We start from the raw sequence: 24574 nt of genomic DNA on the forward strand, positions 1-24574 counted from the left end.
TCAGTGGGTAAAGGCACATGCCACCAAGCCTGAAGACTTGAGTTTTATTTTCAGAACTCACATGGTAGAGAATGGTAGACGGGGAGACTGACTACTGTAAGCTGACTGCTGATCTCCACACTCATGTAATGGCACAAGTGAGCTGTGGAACATGCATGATGATGGCATGTTTGTGTACACACTAGATAAATAAATAAATAAACAAGTACAACAAAAATTTTAAAAGGATGCTGTCAACAGTCTTTAATTTCTTTCATTGCTTGTAAAACCCTAAGTTCACAGACAGAAATTTAGAGAAGGTTTTGGTTGGTTTTTCTATTCTTTTTTTTTTTTTTTGGTAAGTTAATACTTTTCCTTAATTTGATTCTTCCAGCCCCGTGGGTCCCAGAGACCCTAAAGCAGCTTCTCTCATTGGTAGGACAAGAAAATAGAAGAGCAGGTACTTGGGAGGACAAAGCTCTTTTTTCATTAAATGTATCAGAGTCAAATTCCAGCTTTTCTTTTTTCATAGAAAGTTACACTTCAATCCTTTACTACCTGTTATATTTCGATGCAGTGTGCAGCCACAGGAAAGGACCCTAAGGTAACTGACTTTTTTGAACTCACTGGAAAAGGTGACTAGAGTAAGCAGGTATACCATCAGCATTCCAATGCGGCACTGTAGGTTGGGGAGCTGAAGTTCCTTTTGCCTTGTGGGAATTCCAAGATTAATATACTTGGAGAATTGGCAATGAGATGTGTTGTGATGGATTTAAGTCATTTGTAATTTTTGTGCTGCATTATCTCCTGATTATGTTGACTCATATTGTTGAATTTCAGACCTAATGACAGGGTAAAGGTCAATCCTAGTACCCTAAGACTCAAGAATCATAACTAGAGTGGCTGCTGATAAATCCACTGAGTTTGTCTTGAAAGCATAAAGATCTGAGTTTATTCTTGTAATCCTAGTACTAGGGAGAGAGGGGCTGACAGATTACTGGGATTTGCTGGCCTGCCAGCCTAATCTATGAGGTGAGCACCAGTCTAGGGTTGGCTACATTCTAACTTACACACACACACACAGAGAGAGAGAGAGAGAGAGAGAGAGAGAGAGAGAGAGAGAGAGAGAGAGAGAGAGAGAGAGAGAGAGAGAGAGAGAGAATTTTAACTAGAAATTCTAAGCACACTATAAGAGAAGAAAATAAAAATACATGTTACTAGGCAGTGGTGGCGCACACCTTTAGTCACAGCACTCGGGAGGCAGAGGCAGGTGGGTCTCTGTGAGTTCAAGTCCAGCCTGGTCTACAGAGTGAGTTCCAGGACAGCCAGAGATACACAGAGAAACCCTGTCTTGAAAAATCAATCAATCAATCAATCAATCAATCAATATGTAAGTGAATGAATGAATGTAAATAAACCAAAAATGTATGTTTAGAAAGGAAATAATAATAAAATCAGGCAAGAATTCTGTGGCATAGACCAGAGGATAACTTAGCACAGCACTGTGCATCTTAGCTTGCTGAAACAAAGACTGCAGAGTACCAGTAACTCCAGCCATTGCCTTCATCTTAGGCTCCTTTTCATGTCCCAGCTGCCTCTGCTTTCACGGTGAGAATGGGCTGAGATGGTGGCCGTGACCGCCTGTGCCGACTACAACTGCTACTGTCACCACTGACACTGACATGGTATAAATCACCCACCTTCCCTGAGTTAAGTAACACCCAGACAGAGAGCTAACATGTTACAACAGTGCAGTAAACTGTGTCATAGTTGGGACAAATTCTGCACAGATGTTCCTCTAAAGGTGAGCACCTTTTCTGTTTACCTGGGGAAGGACAGGGGATAGCCACACAAGAATAAAAAGAGATACCAAGCAAAATACACAAAACCTTAACTAGCAGATTAGAAGGCGGAAGAAGGAAGAAGATACATGGAGAAAACAGGGCAAGCAGGGCATGTCTGGTACTGTGGGAAGAAGGTCTTGGTTTGTTGCTGCTTTAAAATTTATAGGATGATTGCAATTATGGTAACTTGATAATTATATTTCTCATGAAATTTCTAATTAGACTGAATATATGGGGCCCTGTCAGCAAAAACTTTAGAGCCTGGGCAAGGAAGGACTTTCTTTCCCTCCATGGTCACTATTTTTTATTCTTTATAGCTGTTAGACCAGGTGTACTTAACCATCAGCAGGCTACAAAGTCTTAGCTAGCTTATCTCAATGCCGCATATCAATATTTCTACCTTCATCTCAAGCATAAGATAACAACTAGTTCTCTCCAAATGCTTTGTGCCTTCTCAAACGCATAATTCCTTCTTTGTTATCTCAGCAACTACCACAACATGAATGCTTAATTGAAGGAATGAATGATTTTAATCATATATAAGCAGTGTATTTAACAGGGCCCCCACAGTCTGAGGCAGGAAAGAATCATTTGGTTATCAGTGAGTCTACCATCAGCATCACAATCTCAGAGTTACATGTATAATTTGAGGTTTGTGAATGTTACCAGGTTTCCAATTTTTAAGATGTAAACATACTGTTCAGGCTCTGCCTTTCAACCTTTACCAGTTTGTAGATAACGTTCAACACCTTGAATGCTTAGAAAAGTGTATACAGTATTTACAAAGATACCTACATATCGCTGGCCTTCTCATCACTTACATACTTTAGGAAATAGCAGTCCTGCCTTAGGTCATTCAAGAATTTCATTAACAGGTGCTATCTACATGGCACATGACAGGAAGAGGTGTTACTTTTGTTATGCCAATGTATATTTTCTAGAGAGCTGGACACAATTCCCTGGGGGGGGGGGAATCACCCTTAAGAGTGATAAACACTGTAGAAAATATAGTTTAATAACTAAATAGTATCAGATGCTATGATTAGTTTTTACATGAAGCACAGAGCCAGAAAAAATTACTCTGCTCATGCTTTTGCTAAAACATTACCTGCATACAGAATTTTGTGAGCATCACACTGGCTTTTAACTTGAAGTTTATAATGAAATTCACTTAGAAGAATCTTACTTTGAATATTTCTTATAGCATAACATAAAACATAAAAATAAATGAAGCATTTCATTTAAAACTTATTTTCAAATTCCTTTTATTACTATTTGTGATCTTTATACCATTATAACAAAACATACTGTACTTTGTTCAGTTCCAGATAATTTTTATGAATTATAATAACTCAATTTGCACATAAGAGTCCTCCGTACTCCTTAACAGTGTCTGCTTAGTAGAGTTTTAGCAAGACTCACATACGTGAGGGAAATGAAAGATACAACTAAGGCTCACTAAGGTTTAAGAAATTGCTTTAGAATGTCCTTCCTCCCCATACTACCACATAAACAGGACTGAGGAATAATAACGCAGAACTAGAGCTAAAAGAGTTGCCCCTTAAAGGAGTCTAAGAATGTTTAGGGTAACAGATTACTAAAGAAAATTTCTGCATCTGAGTCCACAGCTGAGTCCACAGTGGACATTAAACACAGCTTGACTTCCAGTCAAATAAACATAAAACCTTATGCTAAACGTTCATTTCCTTCAGTTCCTTTTTATTCAGCTCCATGATACCTGGCTTTCAGCAAAATCCCATGCTAAAGGGTATAAAACCAATATAGTCTAAGAGACAAAAAAACCACCAGAACCTAACTCAGATATGGCAGAGATTTTTAGAAAAGTCTGTTTAGAAATTTAAAAATAACTATGATTAATATCTTAAGAACTTTAATGGAAAGGGGGGCAACAAGCAGGAGCAGTTGAGTAGCGTAGATGGAGATTAAAAACTGAAAAAAATGAAAACGCAGTGCTAGCACACAAAACATTATAACTGAAATGGCAGAAACTCTGAATGGCCTCGTCAGATCAGACAGGATGAAACAGGACCCAGTAAAAAAATCAGTAAGCTTAAAAATATGGTAATACACTTACAAAACTGAAAGGAAAGAATGAAAAGATGCAACAGGATTTCAAGAAATAGTTGAGGCATGATAACACATGCCTGTGACCCCAGAATTTGGGAGCTTGGCAGGAAGACTATGAATTTGAGGCCAGTGTGACTTGCCCAAGAACTCTACCTTTCCAATAAATTTGTTCAAAAAGTGCAATGGATAATAATGTTACAAGGGTTGGGAGAAAAGAATTGGGAATACTCTGATTATAAACTGGTAGTGACAGCCATGGAAATATATATATGTATATACACACACATACACACACACACACATATATAATTTGAAAGAGAACCTAGACTAGTTATAAGTTATAAACATATATTACAAACTCTGGAGGACTGCTTTAAAAAGGTTATAACTGATAAGCTAAAACAAAAGAAAAATTTAATCTTTACACAAAAACAAGGCAGAAAACCAGAAAAATTTAAAAAGCAATGAAGAACTAGGACCACAACAGAAACACAGTACAGACTCTATCACACTATCTTATGGATTCAGCTTGCCACTGACTATGGCCATCTTGACTTGTAGCTGCTATATTTGCTCCTGAGGAATTCTGGTCTGTTTTCTATGCATAGTTTTCCCAGCACATTAGCCACAGACAAAGTCTTCAGAGTAGTACAGGGGTTCTGATGATTACACTCTGGAACCAGGAATGTTCCTGACTCTTTGAAATAAAACAGGTACATTCTGACTTGGATGAAGTCATCTTTGCCCTGATATATCTATCCCTATATTTCTTATTTCTGACTAAATCATGAAGATCCACCTAATTCTGTTACCACCCAGGGCCATGCTTCTGTCAATACCCAGTAAGTCACCATACAATCTTGAATCTATCTTCAGTCTCATGGTATCTGGGGCTGGTTCTCATATATTAAGCCTAAGTTGTTCTGGAAAACCAAACATGCCAATAACCACTTTAAGTGTCAGTAGTTTAAAATATACCAATTTAAAAGACAGAGATTATCCAACTTTTTGTTTTCTTTTTTTTTAAAGAATGAGGAGAAAAACTCAACAAAATGTTGTCAGATATGAAGACATATTTGCTAAAATTAAAGGAATGAACTACTCCCAAAATTATGCTAACATCAATTGAAAGAAAACTGAAGTAGTTCTTTGAATTTCAGGCAAAATAAATATCAATGCAAGGAAAATAATGAGCAATAAGATGGGAAGAAAAATTATAAAATGAGAGGATTGACTCCCAAGAAGACATACTTTCTTTAAAATAAGTATCCCTAAAAGCAGTATGACAGAATATTTGAGTTACAAACTGATAAGAACTGAAAGAAAACAAATATTATTATATTATATACTTGTAGAACCACCAGACAGAGGAAATGAGTAAACATAAACTGAAACTGAGCTGACATTTCCAGGATACTTTACACAGACTGCAGGATACACACTCTTCTCAAGTTCACAGGAGACTTCACCAAGAAGAACCACATTCTAAATGTAGAACACATTTTAACAAATTTAAGAGAATGGGCATCATACTAAGTGTGACCTCAGACCACAATACAATTAAACTAGAAATCAACAAAAGATAGTGATAACCTCCTGTGTTCCTTATAACACAGGATGAAAGAAGTCTCAAGTCAAAAAAGTACTTTAACCAAAATATCAAAATGTAGAATACAGCAAATGCAACACTGAAAGGGAAATTCATACCAATGAAGGCATACCAAAAAGGAAGGGAGATATACAACCAGTCATCTAAGCTTCTACCCACTGAACAAAGCCAGTCCTAAGTACTGCAGTATGGATCTGGAATGTCCCCAAAGACTGAGGTGTTAAATCTTTGGTCCCCAGTTAGTGGTGGTGCAATTGGGAGGTAGAAGATAATACTCTTGTACACTGTAAAGATTTGTCACTCATATTTGTTTAATAAAATACTGATTGTCCAGTAGCCAGGCAGGAAGTATAGGTAGGGTGATCAGACTAAGAGAATTCTGGGAAGAGGAAAGGCAGAGAGTCAGTCACCAACCAGGTGCAGAGGAAGCAAGATGAGAATGCCTCACTGAGAAAAGTACCAATCCATGTGGTTAATAATAGATAAAAATTATGGGTTAATTTAAGTTGTAAGAGCTAGTTAATAATTAGCCTGAGCTAACAAGTCAAACAGTTTATAATTAGTATAAACCTCTGTGTGTTTCTTTGGAACTGAACGGCTGTGGGACTGGGCAGGTCAGAAAGGGGTATACTCTTGAAGGATATATTGGGGCCCTAGGCACTTCCCCTGTCTTTGTTTCTAGCTATCATTAGGCAAGCAGCTTCATCCACCTCATGCTCCCCACCATGTTTTGCCTCACCACAGGCCCATAAACAACACAGATGAATCACCATAGTCTGAAATCTCTGAAGCCATGATCAAAATAAGCCTTCCCCTATAAGCTGTTTTTCTTGAGTATTTTTGGAAAGCTAACACACAAAGTAAGAAGTCATCAATGAAACTATGCTGTGGTATAATCCTTCTGTATTCTGTGAATATGTATTACTCTCATTAGTTGATAATAATCTGATTTGGCATGCGTATAGCAAGACGGAATAAGTCAAGGTGGGAAAGCCAAACTAAAAATACAGAGAGGAAAAAGGGTGGAGTCAGAGATGAGAGCCAGTCACCAGAGGAACAGGACATATTAGAGGACAGGTAAAGCCACAAGTCATGTGGCAAAATATAGATTAACAAAAATGAGTTAATTTGAGTTGTAAGAGATAGTTTGTAATATGCTTGAGCTATAGGCCAAACATTTTGCAATTAATGTAAGCTTCTGTGTATTTATTTGAGATCAAATGGTCAGGATAAAAGAAATACTCTGCCTTTTACAAAACTGAATATAGGATGTCAACAGAAAAAAAATAGATAATGCCTAAAATCTAAACATTTGCCAGACAGTATCAAATGCTGGGAGGGATATAAGTAATACAAAGTCCCTTAATTGCTGTTGGGAATGAAAAATGCCACACTTATGAACTGAAAGTGTAGATCTTCCTCTCTGCACCAAAATTCATACATTGAAGTTTTAAATCCCAGGGTGATGGTATTAGGATGTGAGACTTTGGGGGAGATAAGGAGATTTAGATAAGGCTGTGAATGCATAGTCCTGTTATGGTTTGGATCTGAAATTGTACAAATTCATGTGTTTGAATACCCAGTTGCCAGTTGCTGGTAATATTACTTGTTATTTTTAGCTGATTTATAGTGAGTGAGAGCAAAAACAGAAGCAGGAATATGGGAAGAAGCATGCAGTTTGACAAGAAACAAAGTATGACTTATATTTATGTCATAGGCAAGGCAAGTGAGGGACAAATGGTTGTAAACTTGAGATTAGCACCATTAAAAAAAAAAGCACAAACTTTATTATGCTGGTCTGGAAGTTTTAATTCTGGAGAGGGAAGAGCTCCTACCAAAGAGGACAAGACTTCTCATTGGCCACTCTAGGCTTCTCACATCAAGGTAAGAAAAGTTACTGTTACCATACTTGATTCAGACTATCAGGGGAAATTGTTTGTTCTACAATGGAGGCAAGAAAGGGTCTATCTCGACAGTACAGGAGATCCCATAGGGTATCTCTTAGTATTATCACGCCCTGCAATTAAAGTAAATGACAAACTACAACTTAACTCAGGCAGGATGATAAGTGTCTCAGACCTTCTGTAATGAACACATGGGTCATTTTCCCAAGCGTATAACTAAGACTCTATGGAGGTGCTTGCTGAAGGTGGAGGGAATACAGAATGGTGTACAGAAGGTAGTTATAAGTACCAGCTATGGCCATGTGACCTGTTATAGAAATGAGAGCTATAATTATTGTGGTTGTTATTTCACTAAGAATGTTGGGCATACACACATGGGGAGAGAGGAGCAGAAATCCTTGATTCCTTTTCAATTTTATTTACCATATAACATAGCTTAATATCATTATTAAATACTGTTAAATCTAAATTAACATATTTTAAAAATTAAGTATTCCTCCAAGGATTTTTGTCATCTATTGCTGGGAAAAGAATTAGAGCATTTCTGGTTGTATGAAGGACAGTTATGACATGGAAGCTGGAATCGTGACTTTATTCTTGTCTTTATTTAGAAATTAAGCATGGCCTAAAAGAGATGCCATTATGAGTCAACTTCATAGAGGGTGGGCATGTGGTATGATGGCTGGTTCTGGCTGTCAACTTGACTGGATTAAAAGAGTTCTAGGACTGATGAAAGACAACTTTGCATTAGTAGGGATATTCCCTGAGAGGAATGACACGATGGGCAGGGACTAGAAGGGCTGGGGGAAAAGATTTTCCCTCAATGCAAGCAGAATATTTAATAGATTTCAATAGGCTAGCAGGCCCCAGATCAGCATGCACAACCTGCTGCCACCAAACTCTAGCTTTTTGGATCTTTCAATGATTTTCCATGGAGCTTCCAGGCCTTCAGCCCCGGACTGGGGCTGCTAAAATATTCAGCTTCCTAAATTAAGTAGTTTGCATGTTTACTGCCTCCTGAAAATACAAGCTACCACAACACACACACAAACACACACACACACACAATATATATATATATATATATATATATATATATATATATATATATATATATATTCTATGCCTTTAGAAAGCTATCATTAGTAGGAGCCCCACAATAGGATACTGATTTTACAAGATAAAGACATCAGAGTTCCCATTCTCCATAAGTAAGCAAGGTAACGAGAAAGCAAGAAAGTGACTCCAAGCTGGGGAAAGGATTGTCACCAAGAAATGAAACTGTTGGCATCTTAATTTTAGACCTTCCAGCTTCTAGAATTGTCTGTTGGTTAAATCACCCAGTTCATAGTATTTTGTAATAGTACCTCATCCAAATAAGGCAAAAATGATGCCTACATAAATTCTGCACACAAATATTTACATGGGCTTTAGTCAGAATTGTGAAAAATTGGAAGCACCTGAACTGTTTTCAATAGATAACTGGATAAACAAGAAGAATACAATATAGTGCAACTCAGCAATAAAAAGAAACTGTCAAGAGACAAAATGATTTTCAGGAACTCTAACAAAAAGGTGGGTAGGCACAGAAGAGCACGTAATGTATATTCCAACTCTATGACATTCTAGGAAAAGGAAAATCATGGAGATTAAAAAACAAAAAGAAAAATATGAAGGTTGTTCTAGTTCCCTCTGCTGCTGTGATGAAACACTGAAAACAATTCAGATTAGGAGAGGAGAGAGCTTTCTTTCCCTCCCAGGTTAGTCTATCACTGAGAGAAGTCAGGACAGGAAGTCAAGGCAGGAACTGTAAGGCAATGCTGCTTGCTGCTACTAGCTCTGGCTTGCTCACAGACTCATGCTTAGATAGGTTTTATTTCTATAGTCCAATAACCTGCATAGGCATAGTGCCACCTACATCAATCAATATAGCTGAGCCTTCCCACATCAATCAATAATCAAGACAGTCCCTTACAGACATGGCCAATCTGATCTAGAAAATTATTCAGTTGAGATTCATTCCCTCCTCAGGTGACTCTACGATGGGTCAAATTGACAGCTGAAGCTACTAATTTAAAATACATTAAAATGGCTAAAATAAATGCATATTTATATATTTAGTATTTTTTCTTTTATTTTGTATTTTCTGTACTTTCTGGGTTTTTAGCAATAAACATTAACTTTTTATTTTACATTTTTATCTAAAAGCAGTATGGTCAAATAGAATGAATAAATTTGGTATGATTAGGGTCACTGCATGATCTGGAAGAAATTAAACCCAGGAAATTTTGGTCTCTCACACTTGTTTTAAATAATTCATTCCAGGTTTGGTAGAGAGAAGTGGCGAGTCATATTTCAGGTGAAATGTGTTAATTTTCACTAGCAACTCATAGGAAAGAAAAGGAGATTCAACAATGATCGCCAGCACAAAAGAAATCCCTTACTTTTACAGAATTGGGGTGGGGGATGTTGGGTCTTCAAAGGGAGGAGAGGAGTGTTTGAGGGAAGTTGAGCTTAGCAGACTAGTAAAGTCTCAAAACAGGATAGGAGGTGATCAAACAACATTGTGGCCAGTCAGCACAATTTCTAACCTAGCTTTTCTTCTCCTCTGATAACTACAAACAATGCCACTTCCCTTAGGCGTATTTTTGGAAGGGTTCTTTAAAGACTTCCTAGTAACTGTTAAATATTATCAAAGATAAGATTTTTTTCTTTGATGAAGATGAGGCTAGGAAGAGAAAGGATTCCACAAAACTTCCAGCCAACTAATAAAAGCAACATGCATCTCAAATTAAAAACACAAAGAAAGTGTTTTGTTAAATCAAAGGCCTGCTTAGTCTAATTCTAAGGCCACAAATGGGAACAGTTTAAATTAAGTACGCAGGTATCATAGGTTACCTGAGACTTCTTAACCTGGGAAGAAATTTGTTCTCTTTGAGCGAATTTACTTTCTCCTTCGAAGCAGATGGTTTTCATTTTGTAAGCAATAATTTCTAGTCAGTATTGATATAAAGACTATATAGTGTGATATAAGCGGCAATACAACTTTGATAAAGCCCTCTCTTTCATGGCAAAGAAATACATAAAATTGACTTTATTTTTACTAACTGATGAATTTCTAAGATTCAAAATAAATAAAACTGATAACCAATCCCCTCTACTCATATATGATTATGTTTTCAAGTCAGTAAAAATCAACTATTATTCAGATTGTCTTCAACAACAAAAATAAAATCAACTATTAAAATTAGCTTTATTAATAACATTTGATGTAAAAAATATCTCAAATGTTAACAGGCCCAACCCAGTTAGCTCCATAATAATGTGTTTGTTGTTATTCCAGCATAATACTCATATTAAGCACATTATTTTTAAAATACAGACCAAGATCAGGTATCAGGCTAGAGTTTGAATTTCACAAGTGTAACTGAAGAAAACCAGACACCAAGTGTCAGGCCCCAAAGAAAGCTGGGACAAGGCTCAGGCAGTACCTGTGGCTCCCCCTAGCCCTTTTCACCCCTTCCCTAAACTGCTCCAACCCAGAAGCTTCACTCCCTTACTCCCAGCTCTCTTTCCCATATAAACCTGACATTTTGGCCATGGGCCCTCATGATCCTCAGCTCCTCTCTTGGTCACTTGTTCCCTTCTCTTCACTCCTCTCTCCCCTACCCCTCCTCTTATGACAGGTGTGGGGATGGGGGTTCAGTCTGGACCCTTCCAGATGCCTCTGGCAACAATTTCCCTCTTATTTACAAGAAAACCCTTTTCCTCAACCATACCTAGGAATGATCATGTCCTCATTTTCATTCATCAAATGCAAAGAGCATTTAACAGCTTGAGACGCTAAATAAAGCTGTTTGCCCCAAAGGGGTTTATAGCTATTTAGCATTCTTTAACAAAACCTCAAAGTCTCTATTTTCTAGGTGCTTTTGTCCACATAGTGGTCTGCGGCCTCTGCTCATCATTTGGTATTTTGCTGTTAAGTAGTGATAGCATAGAAATGAATCAGACAAAACAAGGAAAAATAACTTTTTGAATATTTATTCAGTTTAAATTATATACAATCATTACACTTTTAATTAATGTGGGAGATATCTGAATATATTGTTCTTAGTGTTCTATGTAATGACTACAGAGACAAAACAAATTCTTCCACTTGGTATTGACAGAGAAGACTGTTCAAATCTCTTAATTTAACTGGTATGCTCTGTGGCAGACGGTGAAACTACGTCTCATAATTCTCCTGACAAGAGACTGAAAAATGACAAGTTAAGAAAAACTGCCTGAGCTGTTCCCTTCTACTTCTTTCTGTAGAAGCGGAACTACAGAAAGGAGTAATGACAGGTGCAGAAGCAATGGTCTGTAAATGTAAAACAGTCTTTCTGTGTCTTTTATTCATGAGCCTTAATATAAAATAATAATTGATTAGCTTAAGTTGAACTAAATAAACATAACTTGGTAACAACATACTATATTTTAGCAAAAATAAAACCCACCATCTTTAAAATGCTAATTTGCTCTCATCAACCACAAATAATTCTATCAAAATACAGCTGTGTGAAACCACTCCTTTGTCTAGTATGTTTGTGAAATGACATGACTAGATAAAGGTTTCAGGTGGAATTTAGTCACAACTCAAAAAGGCTGCATTCAAATATTCCTAGAATGATTCTTTTCGTTCATTTCTTCAATCATCTCAGCATGTCCTTAAGACCAAGAGGGACTTCATGTCAAAAATACAGAGCAGCAACACACTCTTTTAAAAATGCTAAGGCAAAAGTATTAATTTATGAATATTTTTATATGGACCTGTGGCTACTAATGTTTTTATAACACGACATACATAATTTCGCTACTAAAACGGAGGAATAAGTGTTGATAAGTAGTTATGGGCACATTACAATCACTATAGTATTCATCTTGTGTGAAAAACAACTGAAAATGCTAAATATATATTTGAATGAATGCTAAACAAAATATCTACCCAAACAGAAAACAAAAAAAATTGCAATTTATCATTAATAATATTCTTTTCAAGCTGAGAAAAAATGTTCAAAGAATGGATTTCACTTAATGAGAAACATTTAATTTAAAATATATATCCCCAGGAGAACAGGGAAAAGTGATCTGCTCACATACACATTAATTAGGTCAATGATTATATATTAATATTAATGATATCCAGAAAATGAAATAACTTACAGCTATTACCAGGCTTTTAAAAATGTTATAAACATAGACATAACATTTATGACACATACAATATATGCCAGTCTGCATAAACTACAAGACTAGGTAATCTTTATATCCTGTCTACTTTTATTTTTGATGTTTTGGAATATTTTCCAATCAACACAGAATAATTTATCCTTTTATTGCCTTGACTTCAGAATACAAACAATTACCTATTAACTGTCATATTCTAAAGTACATAAGATAACACTATCTAGTAATGTAACTGGTTTATGTGTGTGCTAGAAATTGGACTAGGGTCTTGCATATGTCAAACACACATCCACTTTGCCACAGACCTATACCTCCATCTCTTTCTAACATAATATAAAACTCAACTTATGTGCTAATTTTAGGAAGTACAAATTTTTTGAGTTTACATTCATTACACTTTAGGCAATGCTTATAGCAAGGGCTTAAATAACAAAAATGGCAATCCTGTGTTATTTCTTCAATTTAGTTAAATAAAAATCCCCAACAAGCAGTACTATATTAACTTGACTACTTTGGCAATATCTTTCAGAAGACTGTACTGTTTGCCACAATTATTGTACATGTATTATAAAACTGCAAGCAGAATAATTGTAAATAAAAAAGAAATACAATGATTACAATAGTGTAAGTGACAGTTAATAATGAATACAAAATTCAAGATGTATTTACTGAAAAAGCCATCATTTTTACACATGTACACCTAAAAATACTTGCATCTAGATTGGTGCAATAGTGGCACAAACATTATAGGAGCAACTAACCACTTTTAGAAACTGAATTTAAGGCCCATTCCATAAGATGGAAACCAAACATGACACTACTAAAGTGGCCTAGAATCTTAGACTAGACAGTTAATGAACCTAGGGTAGTATCTACCACTAGTATTCTATTGAAGGAAAATAGCAATAAGATAACTCCAAATGACATATTGCTATACCCATAGGTCATTGCATAGGCTCAACTCTAACCAGAGAAGCTTCTTCTTGAAGAAGATGGAATTAACACAAAGACTCACAGCTAAACAAGGTGCAGAGTGTGTGAGACTTTGGAGCACTTAGCCCTACATGGGATGTCTTTGTCAAACCCCTCTCCTCAAGGCTTAGGCATCTATGCAGATGAGGAAGATGTAGAAAGATTATAAAGAGCTAGAAGTAGTGAATGGCTCCAAGGAAACATTTTCTAGACAAAACAGGACCGAAACATGTGAACTCACAGAGACTAAGATAGCACATGTAAAACCCACACAGGTTCACACCAAACAGAATCCCATTCCTGAGAAGGGGAAGTGAGCACCAACAAGTTATCTGAAATTGATACCTGCTGGGGAAATTAGTTTTCTTCAATGGAGGGTCACTGGGTATATCAAACACATTCCAGGGTGGGCTCTATGCCCAGAACAGTTGGCCAGAATAAAATGGATGCCATGGTTTTATATGTACATGTTTTTGTTTTGTTATTATTATATTTTTAATCTTATTGTTTTTTTAAAGTTTGTTTTGCTTTTTTCTCTTTTAGAGACAGAGAATATGGAGTTGCATAGGTAAGAAGAAAGAAAATATGATCAAAGTATATGTATGAACAATATGAGAGGGCGAGAATATGGAGTTGGGTAGGGAGGGAGATGGGAAAGAATATGATCAAAATACATTGTATGAAAACTTTTAAATAGAAATTACTTAGATCCAAGTATCTTCTATCAGATATTTTGGTTTTACTTGAAAAATGTAATATATCTATCAAAACTGAGTTTTTAGTCACATCTGACTAAAGGCTAAACTGAAGAGCAGATGGTTTAAATATCTCTTCTATGTAATTCAGCAAATAGGAGGCTGAAGAAAAAAGTAATTTCCCAGTTTTGATATTTTGGAACCCTCTCTAAGCAAGATGTGACAAGCACCTGGCCATTTTATCATTATCTGTCAAGTACTCCAAGTGAGTAGGATTCCACCCCTAACATTTCTTGCCATTTTAACAACCCTGCCAAAAGCAGTTTAAACATGCCATTTATGACTTTTCTGGCTAGAATGGGTATACTTTCCCCTATCCTTTTGAGTCTTGTTTATGGCTTTACAACACCACAGACCACATTTAATTCACAGGATAGACTTCCTATTATTTTCTGTTTAGATTTGGAGTTTTCTGAGTATAGGAAGTTCAATTATTAACTGTTTTTTTATTCTGCAAAGGGACACACAGCAAACATTTGATGCCTATAGGCTGTATATGTCCTGATGCTAATGCTTAAAACAACCCTTAAAAAATTTAGTAGGTGGACACTTCTGAAAATGATATTGTGCTGATTTCTGGTTCATTAAAGATCATGTTTTAAAGGTAGACTGGGGTTCTGTATCTTAATAGCTGCAGCATCTCTGGCAAGTCACTTACTTATATAAAATGTGAGCAGTCCAGGTTATTGTGGGCATTAAGTACACGGAGTTCTTGGCAGTCTAGTTAGCAAGGCTCACGAGATCTAGTTACTGCTGTACGAGCCTCCATCGTACATAAACTGGGCAGCATCTAGGCATTCAGTTAACTGTTTACAGAACTGGAGATATCCATTACTTTGGGATGGGGTTTGCTAGACTGCCTAAGCAGGCCTTGAATTTATAGTTCTTCTGCTTCAGCCTCTCAAATACTCAGCTGGAAGGAAAAACCATGGTGCTTAACAAATTAGGTGAAGATAAGGGAAAATCAAATAACCTTAGATGCAACATCTGTCTGGTGTCTCATATATTAACCACCTCTGAGTCTTCCCCCAGGATGTCTAATCTGTGTCCAACACTGCATCACCCTAAAGGAGTGATCCATCAATCTGTACATGAAGTGACCTCTCTCCTGTAAGAAGCACAGTCTGGTTGCAAAGGTGACCCTGATCTCATACAATGGTTTGTAAAGTAAGTGTTCTAATTTTTGGACTGGTATTTAGTCCTCCCTAAATGCTCAGCTTACTGGGAAGACATCTAGACCTGAAACTTCATGGAAAGTTTTAAACTATAAATTAATTCCCTTTCTCCTCTCCTTCCACCAAGATCCATCCATGTTGCCCAGACCAGCCAAGAACACATGATCCTAGGTCCCTCTGCCCAGCTCACCCCAGTGCCACTCTTGGTGTTTCTGTTGTAGAATTGTTTGGTTTTCTTTTAAATACTGGGGATAGGTGCCAGGGACTGTGTCTACTAGGCACTGAGCTACAAATCTGGGCCTAAATTCAATTTATTTATTGAAGGTTATCTATTTAGTTTTTTGAGCAAGCCTTGATAATGTCCTGTTGAGCCAGATACTCTGAATCACACCTGCCAGAGCTGAGTAACTTGTATTGCTATAAATGCTCATGAACTTTGTTGCTGGGTGCATTAAAACTATTTGGAAACAAACATTCAGTAAGTTCAAGACTTTCAAAGAGACTTATGTAAGTGAATTTTGTAAGAAAAATACCTTATTTTGTTAGTAAAACCATCTAAATTAATATTTTCGCTTAATTATTTGCAGCTTTTCTGGAAATACTAAAGATAAGAATCTTAAAGCAGGTTTTAAATATTAGGACTATTTAAACCAATACAGATATGTAAATATAAAATACCATAATGAATTAAAGCGCATCATAAAATACCATGCAAATTAGTTCTAATGGAATGCTATAAGACATAAGGGCATATTTTGAAATATTTTCAGATATTCTCATGCATATTACCCTATTTGCTCCTCCCCAGAAACCCAGGAACTATATAGTATGGATTTATTTTCTTTACTTGATAGATTTAGAAGCAGTTTAAGGGTTAGGGTTGTAGCTTTGTGATAGAGTGCTGGCCTAATGTGTGTAGCTCAGAGAGTGAGGGAGAAGGGAAAAGGGGGGGAGGGGGAAGGGAGGGAAGGGAAAACAGAGGAAGTGAGCACAAGTTTGCTTCTAAGGAATACATTTGTAGGTAGACTAGTGAGACAAGGAATACAAAAGTATTTTGAGAAGTGAGTAGACGTGAAAGGGGCTAATTTATTATACTCGTAAGTTTCTAGATATTGAACTGACTTGGCAGATTTAAACAATAAAGCCCTATTTTTTTATGGCAATATTTTAATGGAAGTACTGAAAATGCATTAAAAGAAAAAAGAATGAATTCTAAAAGTAAGAGACACTGAAGCAATTATTCCATAAAGGGATTAGGTATATGTTGACAAGTTAACAAAATGTACACTTACTATCACCTAGCAGTAGTACTACTAGACATATGCACTTTACACTAAATGATACAAAATACTTGAAGACTAGCGAAAATTCAAGGTGAAGCATAGATAAAAAACAGAGCAGACAAACAGAATGGAGAAAACAGAAACAGATGTTATTCTACACTGCTGACTAATTTTTACAAAAATGGTAAGACAACACAATAGAGGGAAAAGATGTTTAGTAGATAAGATTGGAACAACTGGAGAAAAATGTAAAGTAACTACTACAATCTTTATCTTGCCTTTGCTAAAAATAAAAATTAATACTAGAGGAATGATAGATATATGACAGCTAAAACTGACACTTTTGGAAGAAAACAGAAAGAGTCTGAGGCATTGAGTTACTTGCAAATGTCAGATCATGTGATTTCTCATGATCATGCAAGTCAATACCTTCTAATAAGTTTTTCTAAGCACACAAACCAAACACCTTTTGATTCTTTCTCTCTGGAGAACCTTGATTCATGCAGAGGGTCACACGGTCTCTTACCTATTCTACTCTGCCACAGTAGTGTGGAAGCAGCCATAGGTAGTCTTAGCAAATGGGCAATGTGCTGCATTAAAACTTTATTCTAAAAGACAAGTAAAGAGGTTTTGTTTGGTCTGAGGACTAGAGTTTGTCAAGCTAATTTTCAGAGCATAAAATTTTATATGTAACATAGTTCCATAAAGACCTGTGACTTTACCATATGGCAGCCCCACTAAAGTGAAAATATGGGTAATAAAATACATTTTATATGATGTGAACAAGTTTAATAAGGGCTAGCATAGAAAAACTAACATATTAATCATATATGCACAAGGAGTCATACCTAAAGATAACTATTAATCATTGTTTATAATAGCAAAGGCTTGAGATGTAAACGTCCATCACAGAGACAATACACAAGCTAATACTTGTACAGTAAAATACAATAGTAGGATGAACTAAACTCTACTTTTTAAATAATCAATAACAGGTGCCTCTAAGATTTATGATAGGCTATAAAACAGTAATATTTCTCTAAAACAAAAATATCATGTTACTTTAAAAATGTACATATCAAGGTGTTGATCCAATCTAGGTCTTAAATGCTAGACACTTCCTAGAGATGTAGATGGAACACTCTACATACAGAGTAGTGGAGAATGGTCCTCACATGGGGTGAGCGAACCTAGAGAGCCAAAGCCTGTTTTTGGAGAATGCTTACCTTCATTTCACTTTGCTCTCTTAGAATTTTCCTCCTCTCCCCACTACCACAAATTATGCAGTAGTTTCCCACATGTGGGGAACTCACAGGAGTCAGCACATCCAGAGTGCAATGGATGAGCTTTGCCTGGGAACACAGCTTTGTATCTTCCTTGCCGGGTAAGTATATAATTTCCCGTTTTATTTCCGAAAGATTTTTTTTAAAAAACCCATCAAATAGTTCTGAATTTTATTAATGTTGTTTGTTAATCCTTTTCAAAAGAAACATTGCTAAAATCCTAACATTTGATTATGCAATTATTGTTATTTTGTTTCTAAAAAACTAAAGTTGTAATCATAGCATAAGATTAACTTAGAATGTATGAATTGTCAACTATGTTTCCATGGTAAATCACTTTAACAACTTTGTAAAATAAAACACAAAGAACAAGGAGTGTACAGGTACTATCAATCTTAGTTACTGTTCCATTACTGTGAAGAGACAACAGGACCAAGGAAACCTATAAATGAACACATTCAATTGGGAATTTGCCTACACTTTTAAAGAATTAGCACTCAATCACCATGGCAGGAAGTATGGTGGCAGGCAGGCAGAGACTAGACCTGCAGTGGGCTTTTGATCTCTCAAAGCCCACGCCCAGTGACACACCTCCCAATGATACACTTCCTTCAACAAGGCCATATCTCCTAATCCTTTCCAAAAAGCTCCACCAACTGGGAACCAAATATTCAAACATATGACCTTACAAGATCATTTTCATTCAAATTATTACACTACCCAAAAGTCACATAACTAACTTTTGGCTTAAAATAAATGGCATTGATTTGTCCTTGTGGATAACAACTTTCTGTATTCCTTACAGACTTTAGTCTATGCTTCCTTAATGAAGGGGACTTAGTGAAGTATCTTATTCCTTAAGCCATAAAGTTACTCTGATGACTCTTAGAAGTTTGCATTTCTCCTTGGGCACTGAACACATCCTATCTGTTAGAAGTATTTACAGACACCTGTCTTATATAGTCACTGGCAAGTTCCTGAAGAATAGGGACTAGACTTTGTTCTTTTTACACATCCTATAGCACCTACAGACATTTCAGATTTTAAAACGGGATAACCACTGAACTTCCTCATTTATGGCAATAATAAATTTTACTAAAACTACAAACATAAATATGCCATTATTGACACCTATATAGTAATTTTTGGCAATTGTATTTAAAAGTGAATTTGTACACCACAATTTTGAACAGTAACTGATAATACTGTTATTCTTGAGAAAAAAGCCAGTTTGACTTATAGTTTTGCTATGTGCACTTTCTCTATGAACTGTATTACGTTTAAAGATTCTTAGGTTAAAGTTTTATCAAATTACAAGAAATATCTCTTTAAGAGGAAGTGGAAGTCTCAACTCTAACTCTTTTCAATATTCAATGTATTTACTTGGCTACACCTGAATATCTAAAACTTGACTTGGTTTGGAATAATTTAATTTATATTACATATTTAAGGAACACATGTAACATACAAAGCATGTAAAGTCTTTACAGAAACGCTCATATTTGTAAAAAAGTTATCCAGACAGCTCATAGGAAGTTAGAACATCTGGACTCTATTAGCTATAGCGGCCTTGGGTAGGTTCTAAATAGACCTGAAAAGATTTTTAGAAACCCTTCACTGTTGAAACTGCTTTCAGGCTACAGTGACTTTGATGCTGCTAATTGTGTAGTCCTTCTTAAGTCACGCCTCTGTTTATTCCTGGACTCATTCTGCTGGAAACTTTCAGGGCAAAAAATTATTGCTAAGAAGATTCATTCTCAACAACAGTCTGTTATCTTTCTATTAATTTTTAATCATTTGGGAAAGCCTGAAATAGTGCGAGCTATCCATCACCAAATGTTTCTTGATTATACTTAAAATTCAATAATCGAATAATAGTTCATTGTCCTCAACTGTAAAATGAAGACAGTTACCAGCACAGTCTATCTCAATGATTCTCAAACTTGGTCTCAAGATACAGACATTTTCTCAGAAATGAAAATTCTTCGGCCCTACTCCAGACAGCCTGTATCAGAATCCACCATTTTAACAAGTCTTCCAGGCATGCTAATGTTATAGATTCTTGGGTTCTTTATGTAATAGTTATAAAGAGTAAAATAAATTCAGTAACATCATCTTAAAAGTGAGTTACATCATCCTTATTAAAATATTAAATTGTTGTCCTTGAAAAAAAAACAATAGCAAATTCACTAAATCAAGATAAAATGAATATCAAAGTGAAATAAATTATTAAATAATTTGTATTTTTTATTTTAGATACAGATTTTTGTCATGTAGCCCAGACTGGCCTTGAACTCTCAATTTTCTAATCTCAGATTCCCAAGCACTGGAATTATGAATATATGCTGTTACACACAGGTATACAATACTTTAAAAATAAAACATTGTTCTACATTTTATATACATAATGTACAGCATTTATCAATCAAGAGAAAAGGTGATTATAGCCTATAAAACTGTCCCTAGAAACCCGCTAATCTGATCTCACCAGAGATCTGTGATGGTGCACAAGCTCCTTACCTGACCAGTGTCCAGTGGAGAGGCCAGACCTGTCTGTGCATGTCTCACTTACAGGTCTAAACACAGTCTCCCATCCACCAGTAGCATAGCGCCAATTCTGAGATTCCAAAATGAGTGTTCGCTGGGTGCCATAAGCAATCATGAAGCAGTAAACTACATGATGGAGTTGACAACCATAGCCACAGCCTTTGTTGATGTTACATACCAGCTTCCTGGCTTTACTGCAGTCCTTGGGATTCTGTCAGTGAAACACAGAAGATAAAGATATAAGAAATATATATATAAGAACTTCCCATTTTGGTTACAGGTATTGAAAATTCACATAATAAGCCAGAGCTTGTTTGGCATATTTCTTATTTAAATAAATAAAGTCTTATGGATAGTATCCAATAAAAATTGGATGTGCATATTAGGGGAGATGGCATCAAAAAAAATTACTTTGGAAATATCACTAAATAAATGTGAAATTAAGAAGTTAAATTAAAAACAGTGTCTAACTTTTCTATAACTCAGAACATGCAAGTGTGAACAACCCTGAATTTAATGTTATAACTGCTGAGATCACGCTGGGAGGACTGGTTTCTCTTACCCTAGCAGCACTTCAGCACTCTTAGAAGATATTCTTTGACAAAATCCAAGGCAGCTTAAATGAAAAGCTGTAACTTTTGTGGTAAGTCATTCCCAGAATTCTGAATGCTACAAAGAAAACTAGGCTTCCATCAAGAAACAAGGGGTACAGAGGAGCTGGTGTGACAGATAGATCAGGGAAGGCGCTTGTCACTAAGCCTAATGACCAGTCACACATGGCAGAAGATGAGAACTGAACCCTAAGCATTGTCGTGCAGTACACACACACACACACACACACACACAAGGCAAGGCCAGAAGGCAGGTTGACAGGACATTGCAAAGCTGCTCAGTAGCATGTACCCTAGCATATAAGGATCTGGGAATGACACTTTCAAAGTGGTTTGAAGCATTATTACTGATTCAGCAATTTATCCAGGGAGCAGATAAACATTATTTGCCAGATTTTTTTTATGAGGCATTAAAAATACAGAACTTAAATAAGTCTAAAAATCATATCAAGAAAAGAAAAAAAGAAAATGTCCCCAAACATGCTGATTAGCAAAGACAGTACAGAATGTCCCTAGCTACCACACTCCGTTTCTTCTATCACTGTTTTACATGTCATTTTTATGTGTGTGTTAAGGAGCAAATGTGAGAGGATAAAATTTGCAAATCATACAGCCTTTACTGTGGACTCCAGAGCTTTGAATTAAGAGAAGATTGCCATCTACATCTAACAAAAACTGTGTGAAGGTTTACTGGAAGAATGCACTATTTTTTTTTTCATGTATGCCCTAGGTAACAGAAAGAAAACATTTACTATGCTTGATTCTGAAGAGAAGGATCTACGTGTAAAAGGTCTCAATGGAGGACTCCAAGGCAGAGAATGACAAGAGAAACTGGATGACTGGGATAATGGTGTGAGTAAAACAAAGGAGAGCCACAGTATGGCTTCTAGTTTTGCCAAAATGCTAATATTTGAAAGTATGGAAAATTCAAAGGATATTTTTCATAAAAGATCCACAAAATGCAGAAGAAAGGAGAAACAAAAACAGAAAAGGTATTTGTGTTTATAGCATAAGATTAGGTGCACTGGAATAAAGATCTAGAAAAATCTAGGAAAATACTTCTCAGACAATAAAGAGGGATTAATTCTTTTGAGAACAAGTAACAAATCTGAAACTGAGAAGGATTTACTGGGATGGAAAAGAACTTTAAAGGAACACTCTAATCTGAACTGTCTTTATCATCCACTGTTGTTACAATAACATGTGTTATTTATAGATTTATAGACAGCTACAAAAGGGAAATAAATTCATAGTTCTGTAGCCTTTAAATTAATTACCAAGTAGCTTTTATCAATCACCATTGGTCCTGGCCTTCTACTATCTGGCCGTGTAAGTCTTGAAGGTGTGTCTTACTAAGGACTAGGAGACAGAGACATGCCTTGTCACTGAAGAAGCTTTGTTCCACACGCGAACACTTTATCACTTTATCTGACGATAAAATCTGTTCTGCAGTTGCATTTGGTATACTTAAAGCATCTCTGCTACGTAAATCTCTACCAGTTATGTAAGACTATAGGTATGCGGTTGCATTATATTGTGATTCTTATCAATCATTCCTTTCCTTTTATAGAATTTCTTTCGCCTGCTACAATTCATATAGAAGATTACGGTGTACTCCAGCAGAGGTAAGTTCTCTAGAAAATAATTTATGAGAGTAAATGATGAGGGAATATATATTGAAGATGTTCCAGTAAGTCCCAAAGGAGAAAGATTTCTTCACCTCAGCATCCTTCTGACTTTAGCATCACAAATTAACCAATCAAAACTTAGGCATTTCACACAGACATTATTTAGTATACTCAAAGAACCTTGGACGAAGTATCTAACAAAATAAGAAAACATACATACAACTTAGTAAGACAGTTTGAATATCCTGATATTGTGGTAAATCAAAAATTAAAAAACAGACTATAAAAGCTTATTTTCAGCTAGACTGAAAGGACTCTAAATAAAATTGTAATCATTAATATGTTAAGGCTTTAAAGATACAGCTTATTATACTTATGAAACACAAAAGTAAATGAAAAGGGAGTGTTTCTTTTAAAAACAAGTTACAAATCAGATTGACAGGAATTTATCCTGATAGAAAGATATCTTATAGAAAAGGAGCTTAAAATTATTCAATATTATAGAATTACTGCACAAAATTAAAATATGAGTTTTAATTCATGGCACTTCCACAATCACACATAATGTGCACACATATACATACAAACATCACTGTACTTTGCTCACTTGTTTGTGAGAGAGAGAGTGTAAGGCAGTGGGAGTGGACCTAGGACCTCACGACGGCTAGGAAAGCACTCTACTGCTTGTATTCTCAGTCTTCTTTTTACTCTTCATCTATTTAGTCAGTAGTTTGTGGTTTTGTTTGTCTTGGGGTTTTTGTTGCTGTTGTTTTGTTTTTGAAGACAGAATTTCACTATGTAGCCCTGGTTGGCTCAAAATTTACTATGTAGACCAGGAAAGTTCAAACCTGTGGCATCCTCCTGCCATCGCCTATTTATTTTTTATTTTGAGACAAAGGCTCACTAAATGGCTTAGGCTGGCCTTCTAGGCCTTTACCAACAAGGCCGGTTGTAGGTGGTTTTCTTAAAACAAGATTCATTAATAGACATGTAAGCTTCACTTCTTTACAATGAAGATAACTGTCCAAATTTTAGAATGACAAGATTAACGTAAATAAAGTTCCAGACAATTACCCTAATGAAAGAGCTTTGGAAGAAGAGGTTTAGAGATGTGTTTGTTCCAGTGAAGACTTTGCTATGAATTCAAATGCATGGCTTTGCTTCAATTTGGTAATTTAAAAATAAGACAAAATATGCCGGGCGGTGGTGGCACATACCTTTAATCCCAGCACTCGGGAGGCAGAGGCAGGCGGATCTCTGTGAGTTCGAGACCAGTCTGGTCTACAAGAGCTAGTTCCAGGACAGGCTCCAAAACCACAGAGAAACCCTGTATCGAAAAACCAAAAAAAAAAAAAAAAAAAGACAAAATAATCTCAATTCTTAACCTCTCCCTGTCAATCTATCTTTTACTACAGAGATACTTTAAGACTAAATGACATAGAATACACTCAAAATTAATTTGAATATGATCTTACTTATTCATATAATCTGAGGACACTATTTGATTCTAAGTGTAGTTTGGAGATGCTGGGACTGAGATCAGAGCCTTGTGCATGTCAGGCATGTTCTTTACCACTGAGTTATATTTCACCTAAATCACTGATTTTTGCTACTTAATATTTTTCCCATATATACATAAATAAAAGCTCTTTGAAGTACAAATTCCATTT

At 36.0% G+C, this 24574-nt stretch overlaps 1 protein-coding gene and 1 pseudogene across 3 annotated transcripts in view; both read right to left on the reverse strand.

Annotated features, from left to right (window-relative positions):
- Fut8 (fucosyltransferase 8) overlaps positions 1–24574 on the reverse strand; it is a 236883-nt gene that overhangs the window by 31492 nt on the left and 180817 nt on the right. For all 3 annotated transcript variants that reach the window (XM_057782923.1, XM_057782921.1, XM_057782922.1), the window contains one exon: positions 20639–20876. In XM_057782923.1, the coding sequence (XP_057638906.1) occupies positions 20639–20876 (238 nt within the window). The remainder of the gene's footprint in view (positions 1–20638; positions 20877–24574) is intronic.
- Positions 18082–18227, reverse strand: LOC130883248 (U1 spliceosomal RNA; annotated as a pseudogene).

This window comes from Chionomys nivalis, chromosome 10, assembly GCF_950005125.1.
Source record: "Chionomys nivalis chromosome 10, mChiNiv1.1, whole genome shotgun sequence".
Classification (NCBI taxonomy): Eukaryota; Metazoa; Chordata; class Mammalia; order Rodentia; family Cricetidae; genus Chionomys; species Chionomys nivalis.